General features: G+C 46.9%; 1 protein-coding gene across 2 annotated transcripts in view; it reads left to right on the plus strand.

The window, feature by feature from the left end:
* TRIM67 (tripartite motif containing 67) overlaps positions 1–23,792 on the plus strand; it is a 61,515-nt gene that overhangs the window by 24,477 nt on the left and 13,246 nt on the right. The window contains exons 2-6 of one of the 2 annotated variants that reach the window (XM_027530763.1): positions 14,565–14,660; positions 16,202–16,324; positions 17,260–17,370; positions 18,809–18,968; positions 21,613–21,758. In XM_027530763.1, the coding sequence (XP_027386564.1) occupies positions 14,565–14,660; positions 16,202–16,324; positions 17,260–17,370; positions 18,809–18,968; positions 21,613–21,758 (636 nt within the window). The remainder of the gene's footprint in view (positions 1–14,564; positions 14,661–16,201; positions 16,325–17,259; positions 17,371–18,808; positions 18,969–21,612; positions 21,759–23,792) is intronic. The other variant, XM_027530764.1, reaches the window with a different exon arrangement.

The following is a 23,792-nucleotide window of genomic DNA, read 5'->3' on the forward strand; positions in this document are numbered from 1 at the left end:
GGCCAAAGTACTGGAGTTTCAGCTTTACCATCATTCCTTCCAAAGAAATCCCAGGGCTGATCTCCTTCAAAATGGACTAGTTGGATCTCCTTGCAGTCCAAGGGACTCTCAAGAGTCTTCTCCAACACCACAGTTCAAAAGCATCAACTCTTTGGCACTCAGCTTTCTTCACAGTCCAAATCTCACATCCATACATGACCACTAGAAAAACCATAGCCTTGACTAGACGGACCTTTGTTGGCAAAGTAATGTCTCTGCTTTTCAATATGCTGTCTAGGTTGGTCATAACTTTCCTTCCAAGGAGTAAGCGTCTTTTCATTTCATGGCTGCAGTCACCATCTGCAGTGATTTTGGAGCCCAAAAAAATAAAATCTGACACTGTTTCCACTGTTTCCCCATCTATTTCCCATGAAGTGATGGGACCAGATGCCATGATCTTCGTTTTCTGAATGTTGAGTTTTAAGCCAACTTTTTCACTCTCATCTTTCACCTTCATCAAGAGGCTTTTGAGTTCCTCTTCACTTTCTGCCATAAGGGTGGTGTCATCTGCATATCTGAGGTTATTGATATTTCTCCCGGCAATCTTGATTCCAGCTTGTGCTTCTTTCAGCCCAGCGTTTCTCATGATGTACTCTGCACATAAGTTAAATAAGCAGGGTGACAATATACAGCCTTGACATACTCCTTTTCCTATTTGGAATCAGTCTGTTGTTCCATGCCCAGTTTGAACTGTTGCTTCCTGACCTGTATACAAATTTCTCAAGAGGCAGATCAGGTGGTCTGGTATTCCCATCTCTTGAAGAATGTTCCACAGTTTATTGTGATCCACACAGTCAAAGGCTTTGGCATAGTCACTAAAGCAGAAATAGATATTTCTATGGAACTCTTTTGCTTTTTCCATGATCCAGTGGATGTTTGCAATTTGGTCTCTGGTTCCTCTGCCTTTTCTAAAACCAGCTTGAACATCTGGAAGTTCACAGTTCACGTATTGCTAAAGCCTGGCTTGGAGAATTTTGAGCATTACTTTACTAGCGTGTGAGATGAGTGCAATTGTGCGGTAGTTTGAGCATTCTTTGGCATTGCCTTTCTTTGGGATTGAAATGAAAACTGACCTTTTCCAGTCCTGTGGCCACTGCTGAGTTTTCCAAATTTGCTGGCATATTGAGTGCAGCACTTTCACAGCATCATCTTTCAGGGTTTGAAATAGCTCAACTGGAATTCCATCACCTCCACTAGCTTTGTTCGTAGTGATGCTTTCTAAGGCCCACTTGACTTCACATTCCAGGATATCTGGCTCTAGGTCAGTGATCACACCATCGTGATTATCTGGATCATGAAGATCTTTTTTGTACAATTCTTCTGTGTATTCTTGCCACCTCTTCTTAATATCTTCTGCTTCTGTTAGGTCCATACCATTTCTGTCCTTTATCGAGCCCATCTTTGCATGAAATGTTCTCTTGGTATCTCTAATTTTCTTGAAGAGATCTCTTGTCTTTCCCATTCTGTTATTTTCCTCTATTTCTTTGCATTGATCACTGAGGAAGGCTTTCTTATCTTTTCTTGCTATTCTTTGGAACTCTGCATTCAAATGGGTATATCTTTCCTTTTCTCCTTTGCTTTTGGCTTCTCTTCTTTTCACAGCTATTTGTAACACCTCCCCAGACAGCCATTTTGCTTTTTTGCATTTCTTTTTCTTGGGGATGGTCTTGATCCCTGTCTCCTGTACAATGTCACGAACCTCAGTCCATAGTTCATCAGGCACTCTATCTATCAGATCTAGTCCCTTAAATCTATTTCTCCCTTCCACTGTATAATTGTAAGGGATTTGATTTAGGTCATACCTGAATGGTCTAGTGGTTTTCCCTACTTTCTTCAATTTCAGTCTGAATTTGGCAATAAGGAGTTCATGATCTGAGTGATAGTCAGCTCCTGGTCTTGTTTTTGTTGACTGTATAGAGCTTCTCCATCTTTGGCTGCAAAGAAAACATCCATACATTACTGGAAAAACCATACCTCTGACTATAGGGACCTTTGGTGGCAAAGTGGTATCTCTGCTTTTTAATAGGTTTGTCATAGATTTTCTTCCAAGGAGCAAACATCTTTTAATTCCGTGGCTTCAGTCACCAGCTGCAGTGATTTTGGAGCTCAAGTAAAGAAAATCTGTCACTGTTTCCACTTTTACCCCTTCTATTTACCATGACATGTTGGGACCAGATACCATGATTGTAGTATATTTAATCTTGAGTTTCAAACCAGCTTTTTCACTCTCCTCTATCACTTTCATCAAGAGGCTCTTTAGTGTCTCTTCACTTTCTGCCATCTGGTATCATCTGCATATTTGAGGCTGTTAATATTTCTCCTGACAATCTTGATTCCAGCTTGTGATTCATCCAGCCCAGCATTTTGCATGATGTACTCTGCATATAAGTTAAATAAGCAGGGTGACAATATACAGTCTTGATGTACTCCTTTCCCAATTTTGAACCAGTCAGTTGTCCATGTACAACTATTATAATTGTTATATAAGTTATAATTGTTGCTTCTTGACCCTCATACAGGTTTCTCAGGAGGCAGGCAAGATGGTCTGGTATTCTCATCTCCTTAGAAATTTTCTACAGTTTGTAGTGATCTACACAGCTAAAGGCTTTAGTGTACCTAATGAGGCAGAAGTAGACATTTTCCTGGAATTCCCTTGCTTTTTCTATGATCCAACAAATGCTGGCAATTTGATCTCTGGTTCCTCTGACTTTTCTAAAAACAGCTTGTACCTCTGGAAGTTCATAGTTCACATACTGCTGAAGCCTAGCTTGAAGGATTTTGAGCGTAACCTTGCTAGCTCAAGGTTAGCTTGATTGTTAGATGATTATACAGTGGAGGTAATGAATAGATTCAAGGGCTTAGACCTGGTAGACAGAGTGCGTAAAGAACTATGCACAAAGGTTCATAAACTTGTTCAGGAGGCAGTGACCAAAACCATCCCCAAGAAAAAGAAAAGCAAGAAGGCAAAGTGGTTGTCTGAGGAGGCTTTACAAATACCTGAAGAAAGAAGAGAAGTGAAAGGCAAGGGATAAAGGAAAAGATATACCCAACTGAATGTTGAGTTCCAGAGAATAGCAAGGAGAGATAAGAAAGCCTTCTTAAATGAACAATGGGGAAAAAAAAAAAAAAAAAAACAGAAAAGCAATAGGAATGGGAAAGACTACAGGTCTCTTCAAGAAAATTGGAGATATCAAGGGAACATATTTCATGGGAGGATGGGCACAATAAAGGATAGAAATGGTATGGACCTAACAGAAGCAGAAGATATCAAGAAGAGGTGACAAAAATACACAGATGAACTATACAAGAAAAGACCTTAATGACCTGAATGTGAAATGAGTGCAATTGTGTGATAGTTTGAATATTCTTTGGCATCACCCTTCTTTGGGATTAGAATGAAAACACCTTTTCCAGTCCCGTGGCCACTGCTGAGTTTTCCAAATTTACCGACATACTGAGTGCAACACTTTAACATCATCATCATCTAGGGTTTTAAATAGCTCAGCAGAAATTCCATCACCTCCACTAGCTTTGTTCATAGTAATGAACAAATTCACATTCTAAGATGTCCCTCTCTAGGTGAGTGACCACACCATTGTGGTTATTTGGGTCATTAAGACCTTTTCTTGTATAGCTCATCTGTGTATTCTTGTCACCTCTTCGGAATATCTTCTGCTTCTATTAGGTCCATACCATTCCTATCCTTTACTGTGCCCTTCCTTCCATGAAATGTTCCCTTGATATCTCCAATTTTCTTGAAGAGACCTGTAGTCTTTCCCATTCATATTGTTTTTGTTTTGTTGTTGTTGTTGTCGTTGTTGTTGTTTTTGCATTGTTCATTTAAGAAGGCTTTCTTATCTCTCCTTGCTATTCTCTGGAGCTCTGCATTCAGTTGGGTATATCTTTTCCTTTATCCCTTGCCTTTCACTTCTCTTCTTTCTTCAGGTATTTGTAAAGCCTCCTCAGACAACCACTTTGCCTTCTTGCATTGCTTTTTCTTGGGGATGGTTTTGGTCACTGCCTCTTGTATAAGTCTTTGAACCTTTGTGTATAGTTCTTCAGGCACTCTGTCTACCAGGTCTAATCCCTTGAATCTATTCATCACCTCTGCTGTATAATCATAAGGGATTTGATTTGGATCATATCTGACTGGCCTACTGGTTTTTCCTACTTTCTTCAATTTAAGTCTAAATTTTGTGATAAGGAGTTCATGATCTGAGTGAGCCACAGTCAGCTCCAGGTCTTGTTTTTGCTGACTGTATAAAGCCTTTCCATCTTTGGGTGCAAAGAATATTATCAATCTGATTTCAGTATTGACCATCTGGTGATGTCCATGTGTAGAGTCGTCTCTTGTGTTGTTGGAAGAGGGTGTTTGTTATGACCAGTGTGTTCTCTTGACAAAACTCAGCTAGTCTTTGCCCTGCTTCATTTTTTACTCCAAGGCCAAATTTACCTGTTGTTCCAGGTATTTCTTGACTTCCTACTTTTGTATCCCAATCCCCTGAGATGAAAGGATATCCTTTTTTGTGTATTAGTTCTAGAGGGTCTTGTAGGTCTTCATAGAACCAGTTAACTTCAGTTGGGGCATAGACTTGGATTACTGTGGAGTTGAATGGTTTGCCTTGGAAATGAACTGTGATCGTTCTGTCATTTTTGAGATTGCACCTAAGTACTGGATTTCAGACTCTTTAGTTGACTATAAAGCCTACTCCATTTCTTCTATGAGATTCTTGTCTACAGTAGTAGATAATATTCATCTGAATTAAATTCACCCATTCCAGTCCATTTTACTTCACTGATTCCTAAGATGTCAATGTTTACTCTTGTCATCTCCTGTTTGACCACTTCCAATCTCACGAACCTAACATTCCAGGTCCTGTGCAATACTGTTCTTTACAGCACTGGACTTTACATTCACCACCAGACACATCCACAACTGAGCACAGTTTCCTCTTTGGCTTTTCCACTTCATTCTTTCTAGAGTTATTAGTAATTGCCCTCTGTTCTTCCCCAGTAGCATAATGGACACCTTCTGACTTGGTGAGGGAGCTCATTTTCTGGTGGCATATCTTTTTGCTTTTTCACACTATTCATGGGGTTCTTGAGGGAAGAATACTGAAGTGGGTTGCCATTTCCTCCTCCAGTGGACTGTGTTTTGTCAGAACTCTTCACTATGACTTGTCCATCTTGGGGGGGCTTACACAGCATGGCTCATAGCTTCACTGAGTTACAGAAGCCCCTGTGCCACAACAAGGCTGTTATCCAGGCAGGGGCCTGCGCACTTTATTTCTATTATTATTACATCAGCTCCACCTCAGATCAGTCAGTTTGGTTCAGTCGCTCAGATGTGTCCCACTCTTTGTGACCGCATGGACTGCAGCACGCCAGGCTTCCCTGTCCATCACCAACTCCTGGAGCTTGCTCAAACTCATCAAGTCAGTGATGCCACCTCAGATCATCAGGCATTCGATCCCGGAAGTTGGGACCCCTGCTACAGAGCAAATGCCTCTATTTCTACATTTCTTGGGCCTTTTGCTCAATTTTGAACTCCAAGGAGCTGGCACATTCCCAACTAGAACAGGGCATGTGCCTGCCCCTTGTCGGGTGATGGCAGTAGTGCTGGGGTCAGGATTCCAGTCCTACCGGGTGGGACCTGGTAGGGAAAGAGGCAAGTTCTCAAAGCAAAATAAAACTGCCATTAGGAAGGACAGCAGACGGCCAATGGCAGGAAGCAGCGGTGCCTGCAACAGTCCCATTATGCACAGAACCACCGTCACTAGAGTGCCAGCCCGTGAACCCAGGGCTCTCCATGTAGGCTCTCTCTTAAATCTTGAGCTAGCTCTTGGAGAGTGTATCATTACCCCCATTCCAAAGTGAGGACCCAAAGGCTCACAAAGAAACCTGGTCACATAAAATGAGGGTTTGAGTTCAGACCCTGACCCCAAAGTCCAGTTCTGGGGTCCCTGGGTGGATACAGCAGGGCTTCCAGCTACATGGCTGGCAGATCCAGGAGCTTAGGCCACTCTCAAGCCTGGTTAGTGCAGGGCTGAGCTGTGAGCTGAGCTTCTGGGGAGCAGAGCCTCCATCACTGCCTCTGGTCCGCCAAGGCCTCAGTGGCTGGCTCCGGGTTGGGGTGGGGACAATGTCAAACCAGCCATAGCGTAGTTGCACTACATCCTATCCTGACCCATCTCCCCCATTGTCAGGATTCACATATTCATAATCTGAAACTCCTGTGAAGAAGGAGCCTTCCATTCCCGGGACCACCTGCATCCCACCCACCCATTATGGAGGCACTTAGGGAGGAAAAGAAAGGAAAGTCTGAGAGTGAAGTGGGGAAGGGGTGACGTGAAAAGTCACAAAAAGAGGGCAGGGTTTGACTGCCAGTGCCCAGGACCAGATGGGGCTTTGTGCCCTAGAAACAGCAAGTTCAGAGTGGCCACATGGCTGTTTTAATTAAGCCCAGTTGGAGAGGACTGAGACACAAGGAGTAGCTGGGGGCAGCTTGTCAGACGGAATCCAGGACAGAATCTCCTCACTGACTGGTCTCTGTGGAGCACTTTCTATGTGGGTGGCCCTGTGCCGCCCACACAGAGTAGCAAAGGACAGGCCTGCGGGGCAGCAGGAGCTGGGCCCGGGGATGCCACGGGGAGCCGATGCATTTCCCAAGGGTTTCCCATCTCACAGAGAGTGAGATGCACCCCGGAAGGAGTTCCAAGGACACATTCCATTTGGGGAGGGAAGCAAATGATCTATAGGGGGCGTTTAGGAGCCGTGTCTGGATCCTTGGTGTCTAACTTCCTGCACTTCTACCAGGTAATCCTGATATCAGACAAAAAACACCTAGTTTAAAAGGTGGCAACTTAGGGGCTTCTCCACAGAGACTGTGGCAAACATGAGAATTATCCCTGAGGCTGTGTGAACTAAAAGTGTAAATAGGTCCTAGCGGGGTAATTTAGATAATTCATGTCTTAGTCTGTTTGGGCTTCTATAACCATACCATATAATCAAGGCAAACTGGAAGTGGTCAAACAGTAGATGGCAAGAATGAATGTCGACGTTTCAGGAATCAGCAAAGTAAAATGGACTGAAATGGGTGAATTTAACTCAGATGACCATTATATCTACTACTGTGGGCAGGAATCCCTTAAAAGAAATGGGGTAGCCATCACAGTCAATGAAATGCAGTACTTGGATGCAATCTCAAAAACAACAGAATGATCTCTGTTCATTTCCAAGGCAAACCATTCAATACCACAGTAATCCAAGTCTATGCCCCGACCAATAATGCTGAAGAAGCTGAAGCTAAATGGTTCTATGAAGACTTACAAGACCTTCCAGAACTAATACCCCAAAAAAAGTGATTATTATATTATAGGGGACTGGAATGCAAAAGTAAAAAGTCAAGAACACCTGGAGTAACAGGCAAATTTGGCCTTGGAGTACAGAATGAAGCAGGGCAAAGGCTAATAGAGTTTTGCTAAGAGAATGCACAGGTCGTAGCAAACACCCTCTTCCAACAATGCAAGAGAAGACTCTACACATGGACATCACCAGATGGTCAATACTGAAATCAGATTGATTACATTCTTTGCAGCCAAAGATGGAGAAGTCAGCAAAAGCAAGACCAGGAGATGACTGTGGCTCAGATCATGAATTTCTTACTGCCAAATTCAGGCTGAAATTGAAGAAAGTAGGGAAAACCATTAGACCATTCAGGTATGACCTAAATCAAATCCCTTATGATAATACAGTGGAAGTGAGAAATAGATTTAAGGGACTAGATCTGATAGACAGAGTGCCTGATGAACTATGGATGGAGGTTCATGACATTGTACAGGAGGCAGGAATCAAGACCATCCCCATGGAAAAGAAATGCAAAAAAGCAAAATGGCTGTCTGAGGAGGCCTTACAAATAGCTGTGAAAAGAAGAGAGCCAAAAGCAAAGGAGAAAAGGAAAGATATAAACATCTGAATGCAGAGTTCCAAAGAATAGCAAGGAGAGATAAGAAAGCCTTCCTCAGTGATCAATGCAAAGAAATAGAGGAAAACAACAGAATGGGAAAGACTAGGGATCTCTTCAAGAAAATCAGAGATACCAAGAGAACATTTCATGCAAAGATGGGCTTGATTAAGGACAGAAATGGTTTGGACCTAACAGAAGCAGAAGCTATTAAGAAGAGGTGGCAAGAATACACAAAAGAACTGTACAAAAAAGATCTTCATGATCCAGATAATCACGATGGTGTGATCACTCACCCAGAGCCAGACATCCTGGAATGTGAAGTCAAGTGGGCCTTAGGAAGCATCACTACAAACAAAGTTAGTGGACGTGATGGAATTCCAGTTGAGCTATTTCAAATCCTGAAAGATGATGCTGTGAAAGTACTGTTCTCAACATGCCAGTGAATTTGGAAAACTCAGCAGTGGCCACAGGACTGGAAAAGGTCAGTTTTCATTTCAATCCCAAAGAAAGGCAATGCCAAAGAATGCTCAAACTACCGCACAATTGCACTCATCTCACATGCTAGTAAAGTAATGCTCAAAATTCTCCAAACCAGGCTTCAACAGTACGTGAACCGTGAACTTCCAGATGTTCAAGCTGGTTTTAGAAAAGGCAGAGGAACCAGAGACCAAATTGCCAACATCTGTTGGATATCAAAAAAGCAAGAGAGTTCCAGAAAAACATCTATTTCTGCTTTAGTGACTATGCCAAAGCCTTTGACTGTGTGGATCACAATAAACTGTGGAAAATTCTGAAAGAGATGGGAATACCAGACCACCTGACCTGCCTCTTGAGAAATCTATATGCAGGTCAGGAAACAACAGTTAGAACTGGACATGGAACAACAGACTGGTTCCAAATAGGAAAAGGAGTCCATCAAGGCTGTATATTGTCACCCTGCTTATTTAACTTATATGCAGAGTACATCACGAGAAACCCTGGGCTGGATGAAGCACAAGCTGGAACCAAGATTGCCGGGAGAAATATCAATCACCTCAGATATGCAGATGACACCACCCTTATGGCAGAAAGTGAAGAGGAACTAAAGAGCCTCTAGATGAAAGTGAAAGAGGAGAGTGAAAAAGTTGGCTTAAAGCTCAACATTCAGAAAACTGAAACCATGGCATCTGGTCCCACCACTTCATGGGAAATAGATGGGGAAACAGTGGAAAGAATGGCAGACTTTATTTTTCTGAGGTCCAAAATCACTGCAGATGGTGACTGCAGCCATGAAATTAAAAGACGCTTGCTCCTTGAAAGGAAAGTTATGACCAACCTAGACAGCATATTGAAAAGCAGAGACATTACTTTGCGAACAAAGGTCCATCTAGTCAAGGCTATGGTTTTTCCAGTGGTCAGGTATGGATGTGAGAGTTGAACTATAAAGAAAGCTGAGCGCCAAAGAATTGATGCTTTTGAACTATGGTGTTGGGGAAGACTCTTGAGAGTCCCTTGGACTGCAAGGAGATCCAACCAGTCCATCCTAAAGGAGATCAGTCCTGGGTGTTCACTGGAAGGACTGATGTTGAAGCTAAAACTCTAATAGTTTGGCCACCTGATGCAAAGCGCTGACTCATTTGAAAAGACCCTGATGCTGGGAAAGATTGAAGACAGGAGGAGAAGGGGACGATAGAGGATGAGATGGTGGGATGCATCACCAACTCAATGGCCATGAGTTTGAGTAAATTCCAGGAGTTGGTGATGGACAGGGAGGCCTGGCGTGCTGCAGTCCATGGGGTTGCAAACAGTCAGACACGACTGAGCAACTGAACTGAACTGAACCATACCACAGACTAGGTGGCTTAAACAACAGAGGTTTATCTCTCACAGTTCTGAAGCCTGGACCTTATTGAGTCTTTACATGGCCTTTCCTCAGTGCATGTGGGAGGAGAGAGTAAGATCTTGTCTTTTAAGGACACTAATCCCATCATGAGGGCTCCACCCTCAATTCCTAATCACATTCCAAAGTTCCTATCTCCTAATACCTCCATACCAGAGGTTAAGGCCTCCATATATGGATTTTTGGAAGACATAAACATTCAGTCCATAACCACCCATATATTATAGACCCAGATCAAACAATGAAGAGGACTTTGGGGGACTTCCTTGGTGATCCAGCGGTTAAGAATCCATGTGCCAATGCAGGGGACATGGGTTCAATCCCTGGTCCGGGAAGATCCCACATGCTGTGGAACAACTCAAGCCATGTGCCACCACTACTGAACCCACCGTGTTCCATCTACTGAAGCCTGAGCACCTAGAGTCCATGCTCCACAACAAGAGAAGCCCCCGCAGTGAGCAGCCTGCTCACCACAACCAGAGAGCAGCCCGCACTTCCGCAACTAGAGAAAAGCCTGTGCAGCAATGAAGACCCAGCACGGCCAAAAATAGATAGATAAATAAATTCTTTCTAATTTACAGGTTTCTTTTGCTTAAGAAAGTAATAGCATGAGTAATCTAAAAGGATAGTTATCGTTATTAATTAGGATGGTTAAATATTTTAAACAGTGATACTATTAATAAAGTTACCATGAAAACAATAGTTAAATTATTTTACAATTTGCACTTTCAAAGCAATACAAACAGTTGTTATTATTTTAAAAGAACGGATGTAAGTTTAAAAAACTAGAAAAATTTGCACAAAAAATTAGACTGTTTAAATTGGTTCAGCACTTCTCACAACCCAGAAATCAAACTGAAAGCATCCTGTTAGATAAGTATCATTGCATTATTATCTCCCAAACATTCACTAAAGAAGAACATTTAAAATGTCCTGTTTTGGTGTGATCAGATTTAAAAAGTAGCAAAAGAGGATTTGGGGAAAGCTCAAGTTATATTTCCAAGTATAATAGTGCAAACTCATATGAGGAGAGGACCCTGTATAACAAAGAGATGAAGAATCTTTCTGAGACACACAGCTAACAGATGACAGAGCCAAGATTTGGCTATATGCCCCAGAGTCCTCTTGCTTAATGCATTGCAGTAGTCGCTCAGTCGTGTCTGATCTTTGTGACCTTACGGACTGTAGCGCTCCAGGCTTTTCTGATCATGGAATTCTCCAGGCAAGAATCTTGGAGTGGGTAGACATTTCCTTCTCCAGGGGATCTTTCCAACCCGGGGATTGAACCTAGGTCTCCTAGGTCTCCTGGGCAGATTCTTTACCATCCCAGCCACCAGGGAAACCAGCTTAATGCATTATGAGGCCCTATAACACCATCTAGAAGGAGGCGGGGGTGGAGGCAGAAAACTACACCGTGTATCTAGAAGCTACTCCTTCAGGCTGCAGGCAAAGACATGATGCTAGGCCAGGAAGCAGGTGGTTTGGCCCTGTTGGAAATACTGACATTTTTAAGCTGTCTAAACTCAGAGACTCTATAGCAAAGTAATTCTAACCTTTAAGAAATAGGAAGGCATAAAATACAATGTTTGATTCAAGTTAAAAATCTGTTCAGTCATTTAAAAATATTTATCTTCTGTCTGGATATTTCCTTTCTTTCCAAGAGTATAGTATGGTCACAGAGACTGAACAACCCATTCTCATTTCACAGATGGCAGGGCCTTCCTCTGACCATGGAGTTCAGGATACTGGAGCGGATTGCCCTTCTGTTCTCCAGGGAATCTTCCCGACCCAGGGATCAAATCTGGGTCTCCTGCATTACAGACAGATTCTTCACCATCTGAGCCACCAGGGAAGCCCTTCTCTAGGACCAGAAGAACACAGTTTTCCGTGTCCCCTGCTGGCCCCCCTAGACAGTCCTTGTGGAAAAGAGGAAGAGCATGTCTCAGAAAACTGCAGCCAAATACAATATGCTGTGAACCTGTAACATGTTGCCGATAAGTAATTTGTCCCTTGAGAAATGGTTTCCACCTTTGCCACCCAATCCCTGGCTCCTTTGCCAGTAGAACAACGAGGACCAGTTTCCACAGTGCTGTCACCTGGGCAAGGAGAGCTGACTTGTGACCCGACCCAATGGGAAGGAACTGGGGTCAAGAAAAGTATTAATATAAGTGTGTGCTTGTTAGGTCAGGACATCCTTCAAGGGAGACCAGCTCTCACATGGGAGCCCGGGCTCTTCCGTCAGGCCTTTGCTGCACCCTGCTGGGCCGGGGTCACAGGCAAGTCTGATGAGCCTGGAGCAGTGTCTAGTGAGCTGTGAGTCCATTCCCCTTTCAGCTGGGTGTCTGCCTAAGGCCACTGGAACCTTTCAAAAATCACTTGTTCTGGGCTCATTGCCGAGCTCCAGGATCTATTTGCCAAGTGGGATGTAGGTCGAGAGCAGGGCTGGGCTGTGGGGAGGCCGGGGCTGGTGGGGGCAGAGCCATGCTGGCTCCAGTTTCCCAGGTGGAAGGAGGGGGACACTCACTAATGTGCTTCTTGTGGACAAGTGTGCTGCCTGTGGATCTACAGGGATCTGTCTTGGTTAGCATCCGCTTCTAGTGGAGCAATTGCTTTGCTTTCTATTCAGCCAGTGAGCGGTTTTTGAGCCCCTATTTTGTGCCTGGCTAGAAAGACAAAGACAAAGTCCCCGCCATGAAGGAGTGCATAGGTTCCCAGGAAGGGGCCTCTCCTTGAAGAGAAAAGGGGTGCAGCCTCCGAGCGCCCTCTTCTTGCATTGAGTGTGGTAGGGAGGGAGGCACCCCTTTTCTGGACACAGATGATGAGTCTGAGTGATGCTGACCTCTCCAGCTCCTCCTGAGTGAAGTTATCAGACACAGGCTGAGCTGCTAAGGATGAGTACAAAGATCTGTGCTGCCCACGACAGCAGCCACTGGCCACACATGGTGGCTGAAAACGAAGTAAAATTTCAAGGGCTCAGAGCCACCCATACTGGTGGCAGCTGCATGAGACAGAGCAGATGCAGAACACTCTGCTATTCTTGCGATTTCTATTGGCTAGTCTTCCTGCATAGATACTTGCAACAGAATTGTCCATAGTGGGTAAGCATGGAGGGAAGGGCTTACACCAGCTGAAGTGTGTGTGGGGTGGGGAGTGGAATTGGGAAGCCATTGGAGGCAGGAAGAGCTTCTCCAGGAGCCACCTCTCAGCTGAGCCACACCCGAGGCTCCCAGCCATCTCCCAGAGCAGGACACAGCTCAGACCTCACCTTGAACATTGGTGACCTGGTCACCTTCATGTTCCCACGTCTTCTCATCCACTCCGTGGCTATGTTTGTACCATCCAATGGATCTCAAAGTGCATCAGACATCCCTGGATAGCTTGTTAAAAGAAAGATTCCTGGGCTTCACCCCCAGGTTCTGAGCAGTAAGACTGGGGTGAGGCCATAGAATTTGGATTTCTAGCAAATTCCTAGGTGATGCTGATGTTGAGCGTCCAGGAACCACACTTGGAACACCGTGGATATGGTCCAAAGAACCACATTAATTGACCCGTTCATTCCACAAATATCGACACTGTTTAATGCTGCCTTGTGCCTGGTGCTCTTTCTGGATGTGAGCAACCAGAGAACTTACATTCTTGGGAGGAAAGACGCACAGCAAACAAACCTGTGTTGGGTGGTAATGAACATTGTGAAGAAGCATAAAGCAGGGCAAGGGAAGAGGCCTCTCAGACAGATCATATTTGAGCAGAGACCTAAAGACAGTGGAGAGCAGGTATGACCCAGCTTTTCTGGCCCCATTTTTTTCCTCTGCCCTCAGCTTTTTAATTTGAAACATGAGAGTACCGTTAAAAATCAAGGGCATCAGGAGATTTCCCTGGCGGTCCAGTGGCTAAGACTCCACACTTCCACTGTAGGGGATATGGGTTCAATCCTTGGTTGGGAAACTAAGATCCCACAGGCTGCAGGGCATGACCAAAATATAGATAAATAAAATTTAAAAACAAAGGGCATCAGTCTATTCAATAGTGAAGTTTTGAAGACAGATTCGATTGTGTGGGCATATGTTTCATTGAAAAGAAGCCTGAGGCTAAAGGCCATAGATTTGAGACCAGCTTGCAGCTCTGCCTTTGGGTCCCAGCAACTGAGCAGAGTTAGGGTGTCGATTGCCAAGGAGGCCACCACCATCCCTTCTACATGGTGACTTGGGACCCTCCATCCACATGGCTCAAGCTCATTTCCAGGTCTCTTTCCCACCCATCCCACTTAGGCCAAAATGCAACTGTGTACAAATGAGGTGGGCAGAGTGTGGCCTGGCACCTGGGGTGTCCACACATTGGCGTCTGAGAGTCCTACTGATGGGGGTAGAGCTGCTGTGGGAGGGGCGGGGGCCAGACCCGGTCAAGTCTATACTTGCTTCTTGTCCTGGGTCCTGTCAGCCCCAACCAATTAGCTGAATGCTCCTTACTTCTATCCAGCTTTGAGTGCAAACAGAAGAGAGCAAGTCAGCCAACACTTTATCAGCCATTGCTGGAAAGACAAGCCCATGCTGCAATGACCGGGCTCCCTCCATAGAGGAAAGCTCTTGGTTATACCCTGTTATAAACACAGCTTTCAGAGTGAAGGGCAGACCAAATGCCTTTAACACCTAATTTTCCTTTTCAACCTGTAATATCTTTTAGGCCCAGCTGTCTCAGGCCTTAAATGGAGTTTCCGATAAGGCAAAAGAAGCAAAGGAGTTTCTGGTTCAGCTGAAGAACATTCTGCAGCAGATCCAGGTAAGCCCAGACCCCACCCCTCTGCAGAAGGGATGTGAGATACGGATGAGGCAAGGGAAGGCCCCTGACAGCACTTCTCAGTGTTGAACACGGGAGGCTCAACTGCTCCGCTGCACAGCCTCGGGTGTTGCACCCAACCCACTGGCACCCATGAGCCATCCGGTAGGAAAGGGATTTCGCTTGAACTCAGAAAGAATCATAGAAAGAGAACCAGATAGAAATAATGCAGGGCCATACAGTGCTACCAGTGTCTGTATACAGTGCTTTCATACCAAATGCATCACAATAGAAAAGCATCAGTTACTAAATAAATGTATTTACTGAGCACCCACGCTGTGTCATGTACAAGCCCGACACTGATCAATAAGGTGCAGTCTGTGCCCCCAGGAGCTCTGTCTGTCAGGGAGAGAGTGTATAAATGCACGCAGGGAGGAACTTTCACACAGATCACGAACTTCCTGGTGTCTGGGTGGAAAAGGGGGACTGAGGGCATTGAACTCTAAACCCGCCTATAGAAACCACCCTTCCCAATAAGCTAAAGCACAGAGTTCAGCCACCAGGCATTTCCTTTCCTGTTTCTAATGTTTCAGAACACCAGCTATTTGGTGGGGTTGCTATAACAAAGCACCACAGACTGAGTGGCTTCAACCCCAGTAACCTATTTTCTCATAGTTATGGAGGCTAGAAGTTCAAGATCGAAGCGTGTGCAGGGGTGGTTCCTCCTGAGGGCTCTCTCCTGGGCTGGCAGACAGCCACCACCCCACTGCGTCCTCAGGGGGCCCTCCCTCTGTGCCTGTCTGTGTCCTGACCACCTCTTCTAAGGACACAGTCATGTTGAATCAGAGCCCAGCCTAAGGACCTCATTTAAGTTACTTCTTTCAAGGCCGTTTCTCCAAACACAGTCTTGTTCTGAGGTCATGGGGGTTCGGACTTCATCATAGGAGCTTGGGGCAGGGGTGGGAGAAAACACATTAGCCCATGACACGAGGTCTGAATCCAGGCTGGTCTGAGAGGTGTTGAAGGATTCTTTTTCACAACTGAGAAAGACAGATCCTACAGCCAGACCACTGGGTTTTGTTTGTTTTACTGTTATCTGATTATGAAAAGTAAAAATATGTTCTAGAAACTGTGAAAAGTAGAAAATAGCAGACAAAAGTAACAGAAGTTCACCAATGTCTCACCCCTTTAAGTGGCCACCCCACTATTTTGACACTCTCTTCCATTAGTTTACACACACACACACACACACACACACACACACACACACAGTATGCAATTATGCTGCACACTTGTAGCTGATTTTTTTTCTTGTTAAGTCTCTCATGAGTGTTTCCCATGACACTGAGAACCCTCACAAACCCGCACGGCTCAGGTGACGTTGAATATTCGTTCCATCCTCCGATGTGCTGAGACTCACGTGCACGGTCTCCAATCTGGAAGCAGGACAACTCTCTCTGGGGCCCACTTGCTGACGTGGCTGTGTCTCTAGCACCGGCCATGTCTCTGTGTGTCTCCTCCCTAAAGCTCTCTGTGTCCCACAGGAGAATGGCCTGGACTACGAGGCCTGCCTGGTGGCTCAGTGTGATGCGCTGGTCGATGCTCTGACCCGGCAGAAAGCCAAGCTGCTCACCAAGGTCACCAAAGAGAGGGAGCACAAGCTGAAGGTGGGTGCCCGGGCAGCCAGTGCACCCAGTCCCATCCCCCTCCCTGGCCAGGGTTGGGAACACGCGGTGTAGACACAGGGTCAGTGTTAGTTGAGGGTATGAATGAGTGAACGAGTGAGGGGAGGAAGCACTGAGCAGGTTCCCTGGGACCTACTTGCCGCTTTGCCTGTAGTAATCGCCATGCCTACTCTCCCTCCAAAGCAGGGACCAAACCCCTGAACCCTGCTGCTTTCAGTCAGAAGCCCCCCTCTCCCATCTGCTGGGCCCTTGCTTTCTGTGGAAGACACACTCCCTGCTCCCATCTTGCAGAGCGGAGATGGCCTCGTTGGATGACGAGGGCTGTGCTCAGGGCCCCGGCTCGGCCCGTCCGTCAGGTTCTCTGGTGTTTGGTGCTCGCGTGGTCAGCACGGTGGCCAGTGACCACCGTGGAAAGGCAAGTCTTCCCTCACTCGCACCGGGCCCCCGGTCCAGGCAGCTGCCCCGTGAACATCCTGCCTTGATGAAAACCACTCACTTCAGGGTCTGGGCTCGATCTATTTCATAGACATTTCTCAATTGAACCAGAAATATTACTGAAGAGCGAGAAGGAATGCGTGTTGGGGGTGGTCCATGGTTTACATGCAAAGCAGTTGAGCCCCTCAAATGATCACCCAGCAAGCGAGAGTGGGGGGCATGGACTGGTCACTTGGGAGGGTTCAGATTGTGTACGTTCTCTGCTTTTTATCCAGAGTTCAGGAAGTGTGCTCTGTTGGGTGTGGCAGGCCTGCTTATGGGGCAATGTGTCCAATTACTCCCCTGTAACGAGGGCACGTGGAGCTCAGGATCAGAGCAGTGGCAGGAGAGGGTACGAGGGAGTCGAGAACAGTGTTGCCTCCTGCTGCAGCCGAGCTGTTCTTCATCCACGAGACGGTTACCAGGGGTCCTTTTCATGGCAGATGGTTTGGGACCAGATCAATCACTGCACACTGAAGCTGCGCCAGTCCACTGGGCTGATGGAGTACTGCCTGGAGGTGATCAAAGAGAACGACCCCGCCGGGTTCCTGCAGGTGAGTGGGCTGGCGGTCCTTCTTCCAACTCCATGGCCACGTCCCACACCAGCCAAGGTTCTAGGAAAGTCCCTCCCCGTGGCTTGGAGTTGAGCAGATTCTCCTGTGCTCAGTGAGTCCAGAATACCTGAAATCTCATCTTGGCTGTTCTCACAAGCTCTGACCTCACTCTGGGTCATCATTAAATGAGGAGGTCAAACATCACAGTCTCTAGGCCTGCAGTGCCATGCTCTCGTGGCTCGACTTCCTAGAACATTTTCCCCACAGATGAAAGAAGACAGTCTGCCAGTCAAGCTGGAAAGATTGCACTGGAAGAACTGAGTTAGTAGAATCCACATGACCCCCAGTGGGCAGAGTCCCACAGGTCTGGACAGAATACTGCAGCCCAGAAAGCCTGGGCTGCCTTGCTGGGCAACCCCCAGCAGCTAGGCTAACCCGGGTCACGAGCATCTCTTGGGAACACTTCTGTGACTCAAACGAAAGACCAGTCCTCCGTCTGTGGGGAAAATGATGAATCTCCTTGATTGGTCCCCAGGAAGGGTGCATGGGCATCATAGCTCTACAGGGACACGTGCAAATGTTCTGAATGAGCAAGACTTTCTCCAGCAGAGAACAGAGCTGTGGGTTTGATACAGTGAGAGTTTGGAGCAGAAGCTGCAGAACAACATGGGGGAAAGACAGTGGGAGGGAGGAAGCGGCCCAGTCCTGGGGTGAAGGAGATGCTTTCACATGCTGGGACAAACCACTAGTGAGTTTCACTTTGCAAAGTGCGGGATCTAGCAAAAGAAGAATATGCAGAGTGTTTCTGTATATTTTATAAGTATCGTTTGCTTCCAAACAAACTTAGTTACAAAACAGAAAGAGACTCACAGACTTAGAAAGTGAACCAGTGGTTGCTGAGGGGAATGGATAGGTAGGGAATTTGGCAGGTTCATGGACACACTGTTACATACAAAATGGATAACCAACAAGGACCTACTGTAGAGCACAGGAAACTCTGCTCAGTGTTATGTGGCAGCCTGGATGGGAGGGGGGATTTGTGAAGAATGGATATATGTGTATATATGGCCGAGTTCCTTGGCTGTTAACTTGAAAGTATCACAACATTGTTAACAGGCCATCTCCCAGTACAAAATAAGAAGTTCGAAAAAATAAATAAAAAGTATCATTTGCTTTACAAAAGAGTTTCGCCTAAAACAGCAAGTGCTTCTTTACAGGGAATATGCCTGACCTATGCAGATGATTTAAACAATATAATGCATTTTTATTTACCCCCATACCAGCATGGGTCCTGACATCTCTGCCAGGGCTTGAGAGGGCATTCTTAACACAGCCACCCCCTGAGCCCATGGAGATGAAGCCCCTGTCCTTTCCTCACCACCTGCTGTGTTATTTTTCCTTTGCACATGGACACCCTAAACTCTGTGCTTCCTTTAAGATCTCAGATGCCCTGATCAAGCGTGTCCAGGTGTCTCAAGAGCAGTGGGTCAAAGGCGCCCTGGAGCCCAAAGTGTCCGCGGAGTTTGAGCTGACCTTGGACAGCGAGCCGCTGCTGCAAGCCATCCACCAGCTGGACTTCATTCAGATGAAATGTAGGGGTGAGCCGTGGTTGGCCCAGTTCAGTTGTTGCTTCTTCTGGAAGAGGCATCCACTCTGCAGGGCAGCTCATGCATCGGAAGACTTGTGACCCTGGCCCAGATTGGGAGGGAGGGACTTCTGCAGCACAGACCTGGGTTCAGGTTCCAGTTCAGTGTTCTCGAGCTGGTGACCTCTGCGGGTAGCCCCCAGCCTGAGCCACAGTTTTCGCATGTATGAAAGAGGATTGTTTGTTCGTCCAGAGACACCTATTGAGTGTTTATCACCTGCCAGGCACCATCCTCAGTGTTCGGGACACAGCCATGAACAAGTCCACAGACTCCCTCACAAGACTGAGCTGGCATCTAGAGAAGGAAATAGGCAGTGATACAACAGATATACCCTGATGGTGGCGGGTGTGACCAACAAGGTGCTTTTTGAGAAGTGAAATTGTTAGTTGCTCAGTCATGTCTGACCCTTTCTGACCCCATGGACTGTAGCCCGCCAGGCTCTTCTGTCCATGGAATTCTCCAGGCAAGCATACTGGAGTGCGTAACCATTCCCTTCTCCAGGAGATCTTTCCAATTAGGGATCAAACCTGAGTCTCCTGCATTACAAGCTGATTCTTAACCATCTGAGCCACGAGAGAAGCCATTTTTTGAGAAGAAGGCATTAGTATGGGGGTAGTGTTTCGAGGTGAGAAGGAAAGAGATGCAGTATAAAGGAAGAAAGTTACAGGCGGCAGAGGGCAGGGATAAGTTTGCTGTGTTCCAAGCAGAGCAAGGCTGGAGGTGACAGCAGTGTGAGAAGGTGATGGGTGGCAGAGGTGAGTTCAGAGAGCCGGGGGGACACAGGCTATGGGTTAAGAAAAGTTTGCATAACTTTCTCCAGGTTACAAAATTAGCATGTGAGGTCACCCTACCTCTCCAGAGACATTAAGGGTACATTCAGGAGAAGGCGATGGCACCCCACTCCAGTACTCTTGCCTGGAAAATCCCATGGATGGAGGAGCCTGGTGGGCTGCAGTCCATGGGGTCGCTGAGGGTCGGACATGACTGAGCGACTTCACTTTCACTTTTCACTTTCATGCATTGGAGAAGGAAATGGCAACCCGCTCCAGTGTTCTTGCCTGGAGAATCCCTGGGACGGGAGAGCCTGGTGGGCTGCCATCTATGGGGTCACACAGAGTCGGACACGACTGAAGCGACTTAGCAGCAGCAGCAGCAGTGGAGGGAATAAAACTCTTTGGGGGTTTGTTTTTTTTTTAACCAATATATCAAAGAGCTGAGCACCACAGTTCAGAAGCTGTGAACTCAGGAAAATGCTCACTTGCAAAGTATGTGGCCATTTTTAAACCGAAGACACCCAATCTCTGTGCTCACTCCCACACTCAGTTTGCACCTGAGGTAAGGTTTGGAAATGTCATCTGCCCCAGGTGTGAATGAGGCGTGGTTCTGGGAACAGAATAAGCCTGGCAGAAGTTGGGGCTCTGGAAGGTGGGGTTGCTGAAAGAGGCCACTTGGAGCTGCTCCTGACAGGGTGGGGTGGTGGAATTCACAGAGGAAGTGGAAAAGTGAGAAGCAGTGCCCAGGGATGCAGAGAGGACTCCTTCCACACTGATAACCCAGGGTCCTGGGGCCAGTCTGCATGGAGCCAGCCCTGAGATGACATCCATAACAGACAGTGCTCACACCCCACTAAACTGTCCACCAAAATGTGGAAGATGGTGCCCTAACATCTGGACCCAAATGGAAATCTGTAGTTTTTACAAAAACTCATGTTGCAGTGTTCCCTTTGAAAAATGTCAGCATGGACTATGCATGCATGCATGCTAAATCGCTTCAGTTATGTCCACCTCTTTGCAACCCTATGGACCATAGCCCACCAGGCTCCTCTGTCCATAGGATTCTGCAGGCAAGAATACTAAAGTGGGTTGCCGTGCCCCCTTCCAGGGGAACTTCCCAACCCAGGGAGGGAACCCAAGTCTCTTATGTCTCCTGCATTGGCAGGCAAGTTCTTTATCACTAACGTCACCTGGGAAGCCCCAGCATAGACTATATTTCTAAAATCTCTCGAGCCTGAAGACAACTAGAGAATAAAAAGATACTCCCGAGCTCACCTTGATAGAACTGATGATACACTTGACTTGAATCCCTAATTCCATGGGTAGATTGTCCCATACTCTAAGATTGCCTCACCTTCCAGGATCTAGTTCCCTAGGCCTTTAAAATGCTCCCAGACAAAGGTTTCAATGTATCTCTGTGTTTTGCCTGTCGCCCACCCCCAACCACAACTTCACGGGCCCCAGGTGTGAGCTGCACGTGACTCCATGCAGAGGGTATGCAGAGGCCTTGCCGTGCTGGGAGGCACAGGCGGTCAGGCTCTGCTGCAAGTCCTAGGGAGCCGCTCGTGGGTCAGAATCAAAACCAGTGATGCTCAGTGGGCCGGTGGGGAGAGAACACCTTGTCCTCAGGGCTCCAGACTCAGAGGGGTGGCAGCAACTGCCACGTCTCTGAGTCTCTCCTGGCCTCAAATCCCAGGACCCCCTCCCAGGCTAGGAGGCCCACGGAGTGTGCATACAAGCAGCAGGGAGTGGCGCAGGTGGTCGCCTTCCCTCTGGGGTGCCCTGCAGGGTGTGCACACTGAAGCCCGCCTGTCCCGTCACAGTGCCGCCCGTGCCCCTGTTGCAGCTGGAGAAGTGCTGCACCCGGAACAACAGCGTCACGCTGGCCTGGAGGACACCGCCCTTCACCCACAGCCCCGTGGACGGCTACATCCTGGAGCTAGACGACGGCGACGGGGGGCAGTTCCGGGTGAGGCCTGCTGCGGGGGGCGGGGGGCGAGGCTCGCACTGTCGCAGCCTCTGGGCCACTCCGTGTGGCTGCCCCTAACTCTGATACCACTAACGGGGGCGTCAGCCCCAAGGACGCAGGACTGGCGGGCCTGGGCTCATGGGACACGCAGGGGGTCTCTCTACCGAGAGCTAGGTCTGGGCAGGCAGAGAAAGTTCAGGATGGCTTTTCTGTGAAGACTGACGCAGGTCAGAGGCCAAGGCAGAGCTCAGAAAAGGTGTCCCCCACACAGACCTGTTTCCCAGCTGACCCAGCAGTATCTCGTCAACGCCCTCCCACACATCCCCCCCAAGCAGCCTCCTACTCCCTCAGTGTTCCCACACAACTGCCCTGCCCCGTTCACTAATTAGCTCATCTGGCAAGGTGATCTGCACGGGAAGACACATCAAAAACGGTTGTAGGGTTTGGGTGATGATCTACATTCAGGTCCCCAGTGATGAAATACATGGGGAGAGTAAAGACCCTTAGTGAGTCAGAAATGTATCTTCCAGTCGCACCCTGTGGTGGGAACCCTGACAGCTCCCCACCCCATCCCCCCAACAGAGCTCTACCGAGACATCACAGTGGAGTTCAGACCCCTGTCCAGTAATTTTGTTGACAATGAACTCCAGGAAGCACAAACTCTGGCTCTTCTTAGAGCTTCACCTTTCTGTCCCCAAGAGACTAAATAAAGACTCATTCTATCAAACCAGAGCAATCATAACAATTCTCATACTTCTTCTCCTGGAACTGGTACCCATTCAAGGAATCTTACCAGAGTCAGTGTTCCTTTTGTTTTCCTCAACAGGATTTAAGCCTGTGTCTTTTCATTTTTTTGTTTTGTGAATGCCAAAGTTGTAGTACTCCATGAAGGAAAATTGAGTCCCTGGAAATATGGGCTCTTTAGGGAAGAGAGAAGCTGAAGGCACATTGGTCAGGAAGAGCAGGTCATACACTGTCTGGTCATGCAAATGAGCGAGGAACTAACAGAGTTCCTTGACTAACCAGAAACCAGGAAGACAGTTTATGATTTTGAAATGGGATGAAGGAAAAGAAGCCACCAGTACTTCCCTGGTAGTCAGTGGTTAGGAATCTGCAGGGGACATGGGAAACTAGATCCCACGTGCTGAGGAGCAGCCAAGCCTGTGAGCCACAGCTGAAGATCCCATGTGCCACAATTGACACCCAGTGAAACCAAATAAGGAAATAAATATTTACCAAAAAAAAAAAAGAAGAAGCCGCAGAGCTCAGTGGCTTCTCCCCTTTGAGACGTGACCATTAATAGAAGCTGGAGCCAAGGGCTCGAGTTTTGGAGGGACAGTGTGTCATGGTGGGAAAATCGTGGACTTAACGCAGACAGACCTGGATTTAAACCCTGGCTTCTAAATGGATTGACTGTGATCTTGGGCAAGTTTCCTGCCCTCTCTGAGTGTCCTTGTGAGTAAAACATAAAAAATAATAGCAATGTCCCAGGGTTGTGTAAGGATTAAGATGCCTTATACAATGATAGCTGGCACACAGCTATTATTATCAATAACTCGAAAAAACAAATGAAGACTAACACCCCCAAGTAAACAAGCAGGAATAGTGTTTTACAACTTTATTTAATCAGGCTGTGCTGGGTCTTCCTTTCGGCACGGGCGTTCTCTAGTTGTGGTGAGCAGAGGCTTCTCTCTAGTTGTGGTACACCAGCTCTCACTGCAGTGGCTTCTGTTGTTGCAGAGCACAGGCTCTGAGGCACATGGCTCAGGAGTTGCAACACATAGGCTCTAGAGAGCACAGGCTCAGTAATTGCAGCACATGGGTTTAGCTGTTCCACGGCGTGTGGGATCTTCCCAGACCAGTGGTTGGACTCGTGTTTCCTACATTGGCAGGCAGATTCTTCATCCCTGAGCCTAAGGGAAGCCCAGGAATGACATTTTATGTAATGACAAAAGTGAGGTGTAAGACTATGTATTTGGGGGCAGTTAACGGGACAAATTAAGTTTGAAGTAAATGCTCTAGAAAAGGACCTTT

Source organism: Bos indicus x Bos taurus, chromosome 28 (assembly GCF_003369695.1).
Source record: "Bos indicus x Bos taurus breed Angus x Brahman F1 hybrid chromosome 28, Bos_hybrid_MaternalHap_v2.0, whole genome shotgun sequence".
Lineage (NCBI taxonomy): Eukaryota > Metazoa > Chordata > Mammalia > Artiodactyla > Bovidae > Bos > Bos indicus x Bos taurus.